Here is a 12,166-nt window from a genome sequence, read left to right as displayed (position 1 = left end):
AACTCTGAAATGAGAACATAATTGTGCTTACCCCATTTAGCAAGAGTGTTTAGTAAAATTAGCCTTAATAATCCACAATATTTTCAGGTTATTTAAATGACAATGTGTAGTAAATTAGGCCTACCTATAAAATCAGTTAGTTTAGACTGGAATGAGGTGAAACCAGAACAAAGCAAGTTGTTGTTAGCTAGGTGCATTCAATTGTATATGGTAGAAAATTATATTATTAGTTAATATAACTTCTAAATGCTACTTTTTAATACTTTTCAGGTTTAGCAAAAAAAGCATCTTCTCTTACAAAGCTATAAAATCACTTTTTTTTTTTTTTTTTTTTTTTTTTTGCAAAGAGGGCAAGAAAGAATTACAGTGAGAGTGACGGGTACTTTATTGTCAGTATGGGGCTCGCAGATCACTTGGGTAGGGCACTTTTTACTGTTTGTGTGGATGACCATGTCTGTCAACACCGAAGACCATTTTTGACCCAGGGAAAACCCTGCATTGATTCATTTGAATTGAAATATTTAATACTTTCACAGCAAAAATTATGTATGCGATTTAATTTAGATTAATTAATCACAGAGTATGTAATTAATTAGATTAAAATTTTTAATCGATTGACAGCCCTAATTATAACTGTTTTCTGTTTTAATATATTTTAAAGTGTCATTTATTCCTGTGATTCAATTTTCAGCACCATTACTCTAGTCTTTAGTGTCACATGATCTCTCAGACAATTAGGTTCTCGAGAAACATTTCTTATTATTATCAGTGTTGAAACAGTTGTGCTGCTTAATTTTTTTTTGGAAACCACAATATATTTTTTTTACATTTATTTGAAATATTTTTGTAACAAAAAGTATTTACTGTCACTTTTGATCAATTTAATGCATCTATGCTGAATAAAAGTATGAATTTCTTAAAAAAAAAAAATCTTACTGAACCCAATATTTGAACAGTAGTGTACATTTGTATATAAATAATTCAATTGACAGCCCTAAAAAAACACGTTATGAACAAACAAACAAAAAAAACACATGATCTGATGACAGATGGTGATCAAAATCTTATTCATAATCATACTGTATAGGACGTTGATTGATAGTTATCAGCAGAGCTGCTAAACCAGTTGCAATCTGATCACAGGTTCAGCACTGACCTTAACAAGGTGAGTCATAGGTGACTCTCTGTTATCTCTCATATGATATCAAATGACGTGATGGAGCACAAACCAGAAACAATAATTTTATTGCTTGACCAGGTAACGCTAACTTTGAAAACTGACTTCCCTCAAACTCGCCTGAATTGCCTTCTTTTGCATTTTAAAGTCAAAACATTATTTTTAAAGGTGTCATTATGAGGATTGATTTTTTTTTTTTGTTCTAGTTAGATAAACGTGCACATTGTACTATGTGATATGATGTTTTATTAACCTGTCAGGCTCTGCGAAGAGGTAGTTACGGTGGCCCAGTAGTGCACAACACAACGAAATTAAAAAAGCAAACATAAGTTCACAACACAACGAAATCGAGACACAACACAACAGAATCGAGCCACAACACAACGGAATAAAGCCACAACACAACGAAATCGAGCCACAACACAACGGAATCAAGCCACAACACAACGGAAATGCTCCCGACCACTAGGGGGCTCTCAGAGCTCGGTAAAGTTAGTTTTCCTTGCCACTGTTCTATAGAGTCGGCAGTAATATCAATACCACGATTTGTTTAAACAGTATGTAACCACTGCATATCGACATGAAATATTAATTCAATATCACCTACGTGCAAAATAGCTTCATATTTAGGCCTATACTTGTGAATGATTTGACGCGCTACCACGGCGCATGATGAAGGGAACGTCTGCCAATCCCACTAAGTGGTTAAAACGTATAATTTGTATTCATTAAAATTACTTTTAACATTTAAAAACAGACATGTTCAAATTCCAAAGGTTGTTCCTGTTGGTAATACTGACAAGCTTTGGAATTTGAATATGTCTGTTTTTAAATGTTAAAAGTAATTTTAATGAATACAAATTATACGTTTTAACCACTTAGTGGGATTGGCAGACGTTCCCTTCATCATGCGCCGTGGTAGCGCGTCAAATCATTCACAAGTATAGGCCTAAATATGAAGCTATTTTGCACGTAGGTGATATTGAATTAATATTTCATGTCGATATGCAGTGGTTACATACTGTTTAAACAAATCGTGGTATTGATATTACTGCCGACTCTATAGAACAGTGGCAAGGAAAACTAACTTTACCGAGCTCTGAGAGCCCCCTAGTGGTCGGGAGCATTTCCGTTGTGTTGTGGCTTGATTCCGTTGTGTTGTGGCTCGATTTCGTTGTGTTGTGGCTTTATTCCGTTGTGTTGTGGCTCGATTCTGTTGTGTTGTGTCTCGATTTCGTTGTGTTGTGAACTTATGTTTGCTTTTTTAATTTCGTTGTGTTGTGCACTACTGGGCCACCGTAGGTAGTTATTGCAGTATGGGGCAGTAAAAAAGGTTTTTGACAAGACAGCAAACCTGCATTCAAGGCCAGAGAGCAGCCATGTGTGGTTATTTATTTCAAAACAAATAGTTTTAAGTGTCAGGTAGAGAATAAAAAAAACAAATTATGACACAAAAATCTCCCAGCAACATTAGAGATCATTTACATTTAGTCTTAAAGATTATATTCCTAAATGCTGTTCTTTTGAACTTTCTATTCTTCAAAGAATCCTGGGGGAAAAAAATGATTATAGTTTCTACAAAAATATTAAGCAGCACAACAGTGTTAATTTTGGCAGCCATTTTTGATTTAGTCTTATTAGTCTTTATCTTAAGATGAAAATGCTCCTTAGTCTTAGTCACATTTTAGTCGTTTTAGTCTTTCATATTTTAGTCTAGTTTTATTCGATGAAAAGTCATCACATTTTTGTCAAGTCTTAGTCATTACTTTCAGTCAAACTACAGTTACCAACATTCATTTTGATAGCTATTTTATATGTAGTCTTTAGACAAAATAGTCATAATTTTTCTCTTTAGACCAATTCATGTAAGCTTATGAAAATTTGAATCAAGGTAAGAGACTGTATTGACATTGCACTCATAGCAGCAGTAGCACTTGTGCAATTCTACATATCCTCTTTCAGTGGTTCTCAAACTTTCTAGAGTGTCGTACCCCCTGAGGGATTTAACATCTGTCATACCCTCTCTTTTCCACTTAGACTGCAGTTACACATTTTCATTAATAAGGGACAATATTTACCTTCTTAAATCGATTTTTTCAGTGCATTTTTTACCTTTATAAATACCTTTGTAAAATAAATAATGCCTTAAATAATTTTTTTTTTTTTTAAATGCAATAAATACAATGATGATAAAAACAAAGTGATACTTTTAAATATTACATTAAAACCGCCAGTAGGTGGCGGTAAGTCACTGTTTTTATGAGTGAATCATCGAGTCATTCATTCTTTCAGTATCAAAGCTAGGCCCTGTCCCAAATGGCACACTCCGGACTTGTGGACTTCCTCGTATTTTTGGGACAGACTCGATCGTCACGCCGGAAATAACGGTCTGGTTGTTTTTTTGACAGGACCTGCAGGTTCGGGCATAATATTTAGCATCGAGAACAGGTTTCTTTTCTTTTGCAAAATATTATCTCCATATCAAATACACAGCCTGCTTATGCCACCTAGGTATTAAACAATATATACATGCTTATTTAAATAATGTATACAGTTGTAATAATACATAATGTTCCATTTGAACTAAGATTACAATTTTAACACATAATAAACATGTGCGTGAATTTCAGATGAATTTACAGGTTTAAATATAAATACTAGGTTTACATATGACTCAGTAAAGCCCTGACATTCGGTTCTATTTATTTAATGAATCATAATGCAATCGTTTTGTTCAACGCGCTATTATTATATTTGAGATATCAACCACTGGTCGATGACCAGAATGTTTGTATAAACTGTAGGTAACAACTGGTAAAATGTACACCTAGGTCAAAAAAAACAAAATGTAATGATACCTTCACTTAAATATTTTCTTCTCAGCCATGTCATCTTTTGTTCTTGAGCAAAATCTCCTCACATCCGTTGTCTGATTGGCATTTCACAAAGATTCCTGGGTAGTTAAAGTGCGTGGAGCCTGCATCTATGCGGGCTTCCCGGAAGACCGCTTCAAGGGTACAAAGGGGGCGCTGCTGAGCACACTTCAGAGCGTTAAAATGCTGAATGGGACGGCCTACGGACTTGTAGACTCGGCGAGCATGCGCAATTTAAGTCCACGAGACCGAAAGTCCACATGAAGTGCGCCATTTGGGACAGGGCCCTAGTGGCTGTATTTATGAATGGATCATTGAATCATTGATGATTCGTTCAAAGCCGCAGATTCGTTCACGAAACACAGCTTGTGTGCTGCAGCTCTGCTGTGGCTTTCGTTGCAAAAATACTGACAATACTGTTTAAAATTTACATATTACCCTTTTGTTTGTTGAACTGTATAAAATCAATATTCGGGAAATTATATATTATATAATATATGGGCAATATTCTTGCTGGTATAATATGATCAACATTAAAAACAGTAACTCACAGAAGGGTATGTTTTTGTATTGAAGAGAGTTTTAACCTTAAATCTACATGCAATCTGTCTATTTGTTCTTCATGCTAGTAAGTACTAAATCCACACTTTCACAAAGGTAACGTTATTTTGTCGAGAACAGCACTAATGTAGTGCGATGCTGGCTTGTGTTGTGTTGGGTGCAGTCCGTTTTGACCACGAAAGATGAGTTAATTTGATTGAATGTTGTGTATATACGACATTTTACCTGCTAGAAATGTTATTTTAAGGTGGAGTAGAATAAAATGAACGGCACTTTTCACGTACGTCAGTTTGAAAGCCACTGATGGATATCTGCACTTTGGTCCCAGATTTAGTCAGTAAACGAGCAGCGCAATATAGACACTTTAATTTAAGTAGAAAATCTCAAATGAAGAGCGCTGAACTTTAGCTTACTTGTCTGTGTTTTCAGATCATCCACGCCTCTTCCTCAGTGTAGAGAGGGCTCGTGTGCAGGGTTGCCAGATAACAAAGATTAAGTAAAACGTGTTCTTTCAACAGAAAAGCTCTGATAGTGGGTTTAAATTCTGGAAATCTGGCAACTGTAGGCGTGACTGCTTGTAAAGACAGTTTGTAATGTTTTGTCTCCTTTATTCGACAAAAACAAAAGAGTGATTTTGGTAAAGTGTTTAGTCTTTTAGCCACATTTCAGTCTCGTCAGTTCACTTTCGTCAACGATATTGCACGTGTAGTTTTAGTCACGTTATTGTTAAATGACATTGGTGTCGTCTCTCATCGTCTCGTTTTAGTCATGGAAAAAAAGGTCTTCAACGAACATTTTTCGTCATAGTTTATAATTAACGAAATTAACACTGCAGCACAACTGTTTTAAACATTGATAATAAGAAATGTTTTTTGAGGAGCAAATCAGGAGCTGAATCAACTCCACAAATTTATCAACTAACTGTTCAGAAACGTCCAGATGCATTCTAATGCTGCGTTCACACCAAACGCGAATAGAGCGTCAAATTCGCGTCTACCGCGTCTAGTTTGCCGCTTGAACATTTTGAATGCATTCGCACGTCTAGAGCGGAATAGACGCGCGTAAAAAACAAGCGTTTGAAGCGAAATTGAGGCGCGTCCGAGGCGAAATCCGCTTCTTGTGGGAGGGGCAAGTGCTAGGCGGTTGTCTGTTTGCAAGATGGCTGATGTTGATCGTGCGTTCATCGAGAGAGCTACCGCTTTGTATTCGCGGGTCGATAAACGTACGTGACTCAAAAGTGAAATGTGTATTTACAACTTACCAGATTGCCCAATCTCCTCACCGACACTCTTCCAAGCGAGGTCCTTTTTATTCCTGTCTCTATAGAAGTATGAACTTGTGTCATAAATCTCTGGGTGACTGCTCACTGATAATATCAGTCGTTCCTCCGTTTTGAATGAGTGACTCCGGGCGGGCCTGCCGCCACAGCAGCAAGCAGGCTCCTGATTGGTTAACGCGGCGCGAATTTACGGCAAAGTTCAAATTTTTCAACTCGGGCGTCAGACGCGAATTCGCGTCATACGCGTAAATGCACAAAAAGCACCATTCGCGAACTAGACGCGCGAATGAGGCGAATTCGCGTCTTCCGCGCTAAACGCCTCATTCGCGCCGCGAGACCTCCAGACGCGCGTAAATGCGTCTTTACATTGACTTAACATTGAAATCATTCGCGCCAGACGCTCTATTCGCGTTTGGTGTGAACACAGCATAAAAGTTAATAACTTCTTAATGAGTTTCTCTATGTTTGAACAATGTAAGGCTGAACACCATTACTGACAATCGTCATTTTGGCTGAGTGAGATTCTCCAGCGTTGTTGTTGTTGAGCAACCGAGGCGCGAGCTGTTAAAGCTCCGCCCTCTTCTGGAAAGCAGCCGGGAGCAGCAGCTCATTTGCATTTAAAGGGACACACACAAAAACTGTGTGTTTTTGCTCACACCCATATAGGGGCAAATTTGACAAGCTATAATAAATGAGCTGTATTTTAAGCTGACAGATTCTGCGCACAGAAGAGGCATTATAGTTCCCCTTTAAAAAAGAAAACCGTTATTTTAAATTGTAATAACATTTACCAATATTACTGTATTTTTTTACTGTGTTTTTACTGTATTTTTGATCAAATCAATGCAGCCTTGGTGAGCATTAGAGACTTCTTTCAAGAACATTTAAAAAATCTTACCAACCCTAAACTTTTAAATAATGTACAAGTAGCAAATATGTATTCTGAGGTTCAGAGGAAGGGGTTAAAAATGGCCATGACTGTGGACAAGGAAAAGGCTAAATTCAAAACTAAAAATGTGTACAAAATGGCCTCTTCAAGTCATGAAAGTCATCTTTTGTGTCTCTTTAGTGCTTCTGGAAGGGTAAGGAGTGTAGTACTCTTATAACCCCTGTGAAGGGCGAGGACTATTTTAAGTTTGATTCCCAAACTGTTTTGCTGACATCTCTTTCTGTACGGTGTGCTGAGCACAGTTAGTATTCACCTGCGCCCTGATCTCAATCTCAATGCACTCAGGTGTGCAAGCTCTCCTGGCTCAAGACCAAAGCTCCAGGTACAGTATCAGCTGTCCTGCTCCTGGCAAAGGTCGATTAAGAATAGTCAGTGTGGATATTAATCTGACTTGCCTCAATTGTCCCCATTGTGGAGAAATAAACATCGGTAATCAGAGCTTTCTGATTTCTACAAAATAAATGGATGCTGTTGTAATCTTACTCTCTTTCTCTTTGCTGAAGCATTCAGTGTTTTCATAAAAAAAAGTTAATGGTGGATGGGCAGAAGAGGAAGAGCCTTGATCTTGGTTTTTTTTGGGTTTTTTTCTAAGTCAGGGGCTATCAAGCTTTTCGCCTGAGTTCCTTGGGCGGTGGGCCAACAAATACATAGACAAGTGGATTCAAATGAGCAGAGTGAATCTCTGACCCACCGCTGTCTGGCAGATGTGAAAGATTAGATCTGTAGCACTGCAGTCAACATTGACCGTTTCCCTCCGAGTTGTGAATTTAGTCAATGCAACAAATCGGTAAATTGCAAAAAATAACTTGTAAATAAAGCAGCATGTCTACACACACACACACATATATTTAATTGGTGTTTATTAGGGGTGTAACCAGGGCTTGACATTAACACCACTCCCACTAGCCACTTTGGCGGGTTGAATATAATTTCAGTTTACATCCAAATGATAGTCGAAGATCGTCGTAGCACAAAATTACAATTCAATCACACAATTCGTTATTTACATGCAATTAGTGAAAGAGGGATAGGCGGAATTGCGCTGAATGACACGCAACAGAAGCGCTCTCTCGCGTGCGCTCGATGAGTTCTCCTCGCGCCTGAATAGTCAAATACACGTGCACACAGATGTCTAAATGTCCATCGTGTGGAGTATCTCACATGAATACAGTTGGTTATGTCTTAAGTGGACATAAACAGGTGGGTAATAACCGAATATGCGTCAGTTACGTCCATGCATTCAGCAGCCCAATTAAATACCTGTCTGTCATTAATGTTAATCAAACAACAAAAGATGTTAAATAAATGTAGGCTATATGTTAAATAAACCTACTGTATCTGAAAAAAGATTATTTTTAATTTACTATTGTTTTTGTAATTTGCTTCGTTGTTCTATTATATAGCCTAACACAAATAACTTATACAATTTCTCATATTAGCCCATGCTCGTATTGTCCACCTCTTGCCCACCTGTACATACCAGCTGATATACAATGTAGTCTTGATTTGGGTGGTCAATCTGCATTTAAAAGTTTCAAAGGGTTTTAAATCTTCAAAATCAAGTAAAATGACTCAAAATAAAGTAATCTAAGCATAACAAAGTCAACTTTAATCATATAAAATGTAATTTCCCAACATCAAAATTGTGGCCAGTGAAAATGCTGAGTGGCTAGTAACTGTGGAAAACCACTAGCCACAGTGGCTGGTGAGCAAAAAAGTTAATGTCAAGCCCTGGGTGTAACGGTACACAAAACTGGCGGTTCGGTATGTAACTCGGTTTTGAAGTCACGGTTCGGTTCGGTACAGCAGGGGGAGAAAACTAAACAAAATTGCTTTTTTTATTTTTATTAAACAGTAGTTTACTGAACAAATTGTGGCTCTGTCTTTAAATGAATTCAATTATAATTAAAATTTTCTTTTAAACATATATTAAATAATCAAGTTAAGTAGGCTAAATATAGTGAATAGGCTAATATAGTGCATATATTTAGCGAGAGTTCATTTCTCTGGAGAACTAACAAACTGTGGACACTGAATGACTTGCCTGAAGTAAATGCTATGTGACACAGTGTTTACAAACTGTTTTATGGACGTCTTTTGCCATTGAAACACTGATTGACTGATTACATGAGATATTATACATTTCAGTAAGACGTACTGCATCTTTCAACAATCCTTCAGATGTTCATTCATGTTTATTCTGTAACTAGTATAAAAGAGGAAGAGTTGATCGCGTTCACTCATGCTCCAACCTGCCACTTGAAATGAGGCGCCTGTACAGTGATCTATCACGCCACAAAGAGCATCAAAACAACTTTTTTTGTTTGGATTTCATGATAAAATAGCCAGAATTTGAAAGATGACACTTTGTTTCTTATCAAAAGTAACAAAACACAGAACTTATTGCGATTATTGGTGGTTAATGGTGGTTAGGCTACAACGCTGTATTTGTCGTGTAGATGCAATGGGCCAGGGCTGGGCAGGGCAGCAGGGGGGCGGGGCAAGTTTGTTTTGAATATTGTTACACCCCTTTATTATGTGGTTTGTTTGTTTTTGTTTTTTTTGTTTTTTTTTGCATTTCAATGAATGCCTGTTAATGTACCTGATCAGGCCAACATGAAAATTAGTGTGGTGTTTTACAGATGTTCTAATCTCTTTTCCAATGCACTGTGAAAAATCTGGCTAAGATGTCAAATACTAAGATGTATTTGAAATACATTTATTTTGTGCTAAGTATACTACAAATACATTGACATATTTATGTGCTTAATAAAAAAATACCTTGCAACTGTACTTTTGGTATACTAAACTGATATACTTAAAGTCTGCTAAATTGGAACAACTAATTTTGTACTTAATGCCCTTTAATAGTGTGGAAGTAGTGCTGAGGTCCAACTAAAGATCTTCTTAAGTATATCTAATTGTGCTAAAGTAGAACTATTGCAAGTATACTTTAGGTACACTTTAAGTACTTTAGGTTAAATATTTAAAGACTGATATTATACAAAGATCATACAGTCCTTATTAACAGTGATATTAAAACACTTTTTAAGCATAATATTAAGAAATGTGCATTGTGCAATGAAGAAATACTCCAAATAAAGTTTAATTATAATTTTATATCAGTAAGTTTTAAGTGATATGTTAATTCATACTTAGTATGAAATAAATGTATTTTAAATAGATTTTTCTATTAAATAGTTTTTTTTTTTGTTTTTTTTTTTGCCACCACTGCTGTTACAAAACCCTACAATTTGGTGGAGCTCACAGACAGACTATTTTTTTTAAGTGACTATATAGCAGAGGAACAATCCCGATCTGACTCTCTTGTCTCTATAATCTTGTATTTGGCATTGTTTGAGGAACACCATAGCGAATTAAAAAAATTAAACTGCTTGAAAACACGTAAATACCGTTTCACTACTTTTCATCTCCATAACGAGCGAAATGAAATGCCTTCAGAAATGTCGCTGCTTTGTGCAAAGGGGTAACTGGGGTATTTCTACATTTCTAAAAGCGCCACCTACTGACAGAGAGTGAAATTGCATTTTCATTCAGCACGTCTACTGAATTTTGTACACATTGATCTGACCAGACAAATTGTATGCGAAAATCAGACTGAATTTTCATGAAGAACATACATTTTTGGTGGGAGCAGGCCTTTATTTTGCTGTTTTCATCTGGCATTTTTATGTGATATCCCAATATTTGCATAAAAATATGCAGATAACAACTTGGCTAATCTCACTTGAATGCTATGCAACAGTTGAGCTTGTTCAGCTAATTGTTGGTGCTTATTTTTAGCAATGCAGTTTAAATGCTTTTAACTTATTTCGTAAATAGTAATTATCTGAACTGAACATATTGAAGCAGTGATAGTTCCTAGAAAGAGCGCCTCTCCGAACCAACATCAGCCAAGTCGTTATGACATGTCTGTCTGAGAATGAAGTGCTCATGGGAAGAGGGCAGCGGGAAGTCCTTCCACAGCATGAGAATGAGTCCTGCCAGATATCCACGTTGATGCTTTGCTCATTAAGGCCAAATGGTGTGTGGGGAGTTGAGGAGAAATATGCAGGACGGTGGAAGTTCACAGGTCTCCAGGCCGGCATTCAAGATTCCCCAGTCTTCCTGTTTGTGAGGTGCCATCATCTCCCAAAAGGCTTGGCAGAGCCGGGTGTGAAACATCCCACACAGTTCCTACAAGGAGCTCATTGCTATGCCAGATTTTTTCCTTTCCTGTGTGTTCAGGAAACATAAGCTACAATTAAACTCCTTATTAGTGGCCGTGCGGGCAGACTGTGCTTGTTTTGAGAGGGAAGCTGTCACACTTCACAAGTTCCACTCGTTTTTGATTCATTACTCCCTACGTAGCTCCCTGCTTTCCTGCTTGTCTTCTGAATCTTACTGCGTTTTCAGCTAATGCGGCATTGGCTCAATCTGGGAGCTGTGTTGTTTCTCTGGTGTCTGTGAATCTCTGCTGGCCTACTTAAAGCATGTGCTATTTCTGCCAGTGCTTTGAGCGTGATGTTCTGTTTCAGATCTGTTTTTTCTCTGTATGTTTGGGAGAGTGTTTGTGTGTTGGGGGAGGTGATGTTCACCTGGGAATATATGCAGTGTGAATCTTATTGCATGTTTTATGTGCTTCGGTTACATATAATCGTAAGCAATGAATATACACATACTTTGGTTAAATCCAAGAAAAATGATGCAAAGAAAAAGAAACCAAAGAAATAAGAGGTGTTGTCATTGCATAAAAAGGAAAAAAAAAATAGCAACAATCTAAATGCAAAAGGAACGACAGATTAAATAAATGCCTCTCAGATAAGCCAATTCACTCTTTTGTCAGCTGAATATTTGGTTTCACACAACTGGCCGGTATCAAAATAAGATCATTTTCAAGATAAAGATCATTTCTCATTGCTGCAGAGTTAGGAACGTCTCATTCCCACTGATGCGTCCAAATTATGTCATTCCCAATAACATTCCAAAACCACACATTCCTTCCCAGTTCATTCCCGATGTGTTGTTTCACATTCCTCTATTCCCTGTGTCATGTTCCTGTTGTGTGCACTCTGAGCGGCATCATGCAGAGGACGGCGTGGATTAATGCCGTTTGCTTGAAGTGAAAACAAGAGCCGTGTTTTAAATATATTCATGCTGACATGCTTAAACCAATAATTTAAAGGTAAAGTGTGTTAATTCTGTGCCTTTTAACCTATTGTTTTATTCCTCTCAGGAACAAGAGGAGAACAAAGGTGCTACTAGCTGGCCAGAGTACTACATTGACCAGCTCAATTCAATGGCAGCTGTAAGTATGTCATTTTTGA

At 37.2% G+C, this 12,166-nt stretch overlaps 1 protein-coding gene across 1 annotated transcript in view; it reads left to right on the top strand.

Annotated features, from left to right (window-relative positions):
* Positions 1-12,166, top strand: part of daam1b (dishevelled associated activator of morphogenesis 1b) — a 115,853-nt gene that overhangs the window by 69,558 nt on the left and 34,129 nt on the right. The window contains 1 exon segment of the mRNA XM_048206657.1: positions 12,076-12,147. Coding sequence (XP_048062614.1) covers positions 12,076-12,147 — 72 coding nt within the window.

Source organism: Megalobrama amblycephala, linkage group LG11, assembly GCF_018812025.1.
Source record: "Megalobrama amblycephala isolate DHTTF-2021 linkage group LG11, ASM1881202v1, whole genome shotgun sequence".
In the NCBI taxonomy this organism is placed as follows: domain Eukaryota; kingdom Metazoa; phylum Chordata; class Actinopteri; order Cypriniformes; family Xenocyprididae; genus Megalobrama; species Megalobrama amblycephala.
The sequence above is the reverse complement of the archived record's forward strand: the minus strand, read 5'-3'. Positions and strand labels throughout refer to the sequence as shown.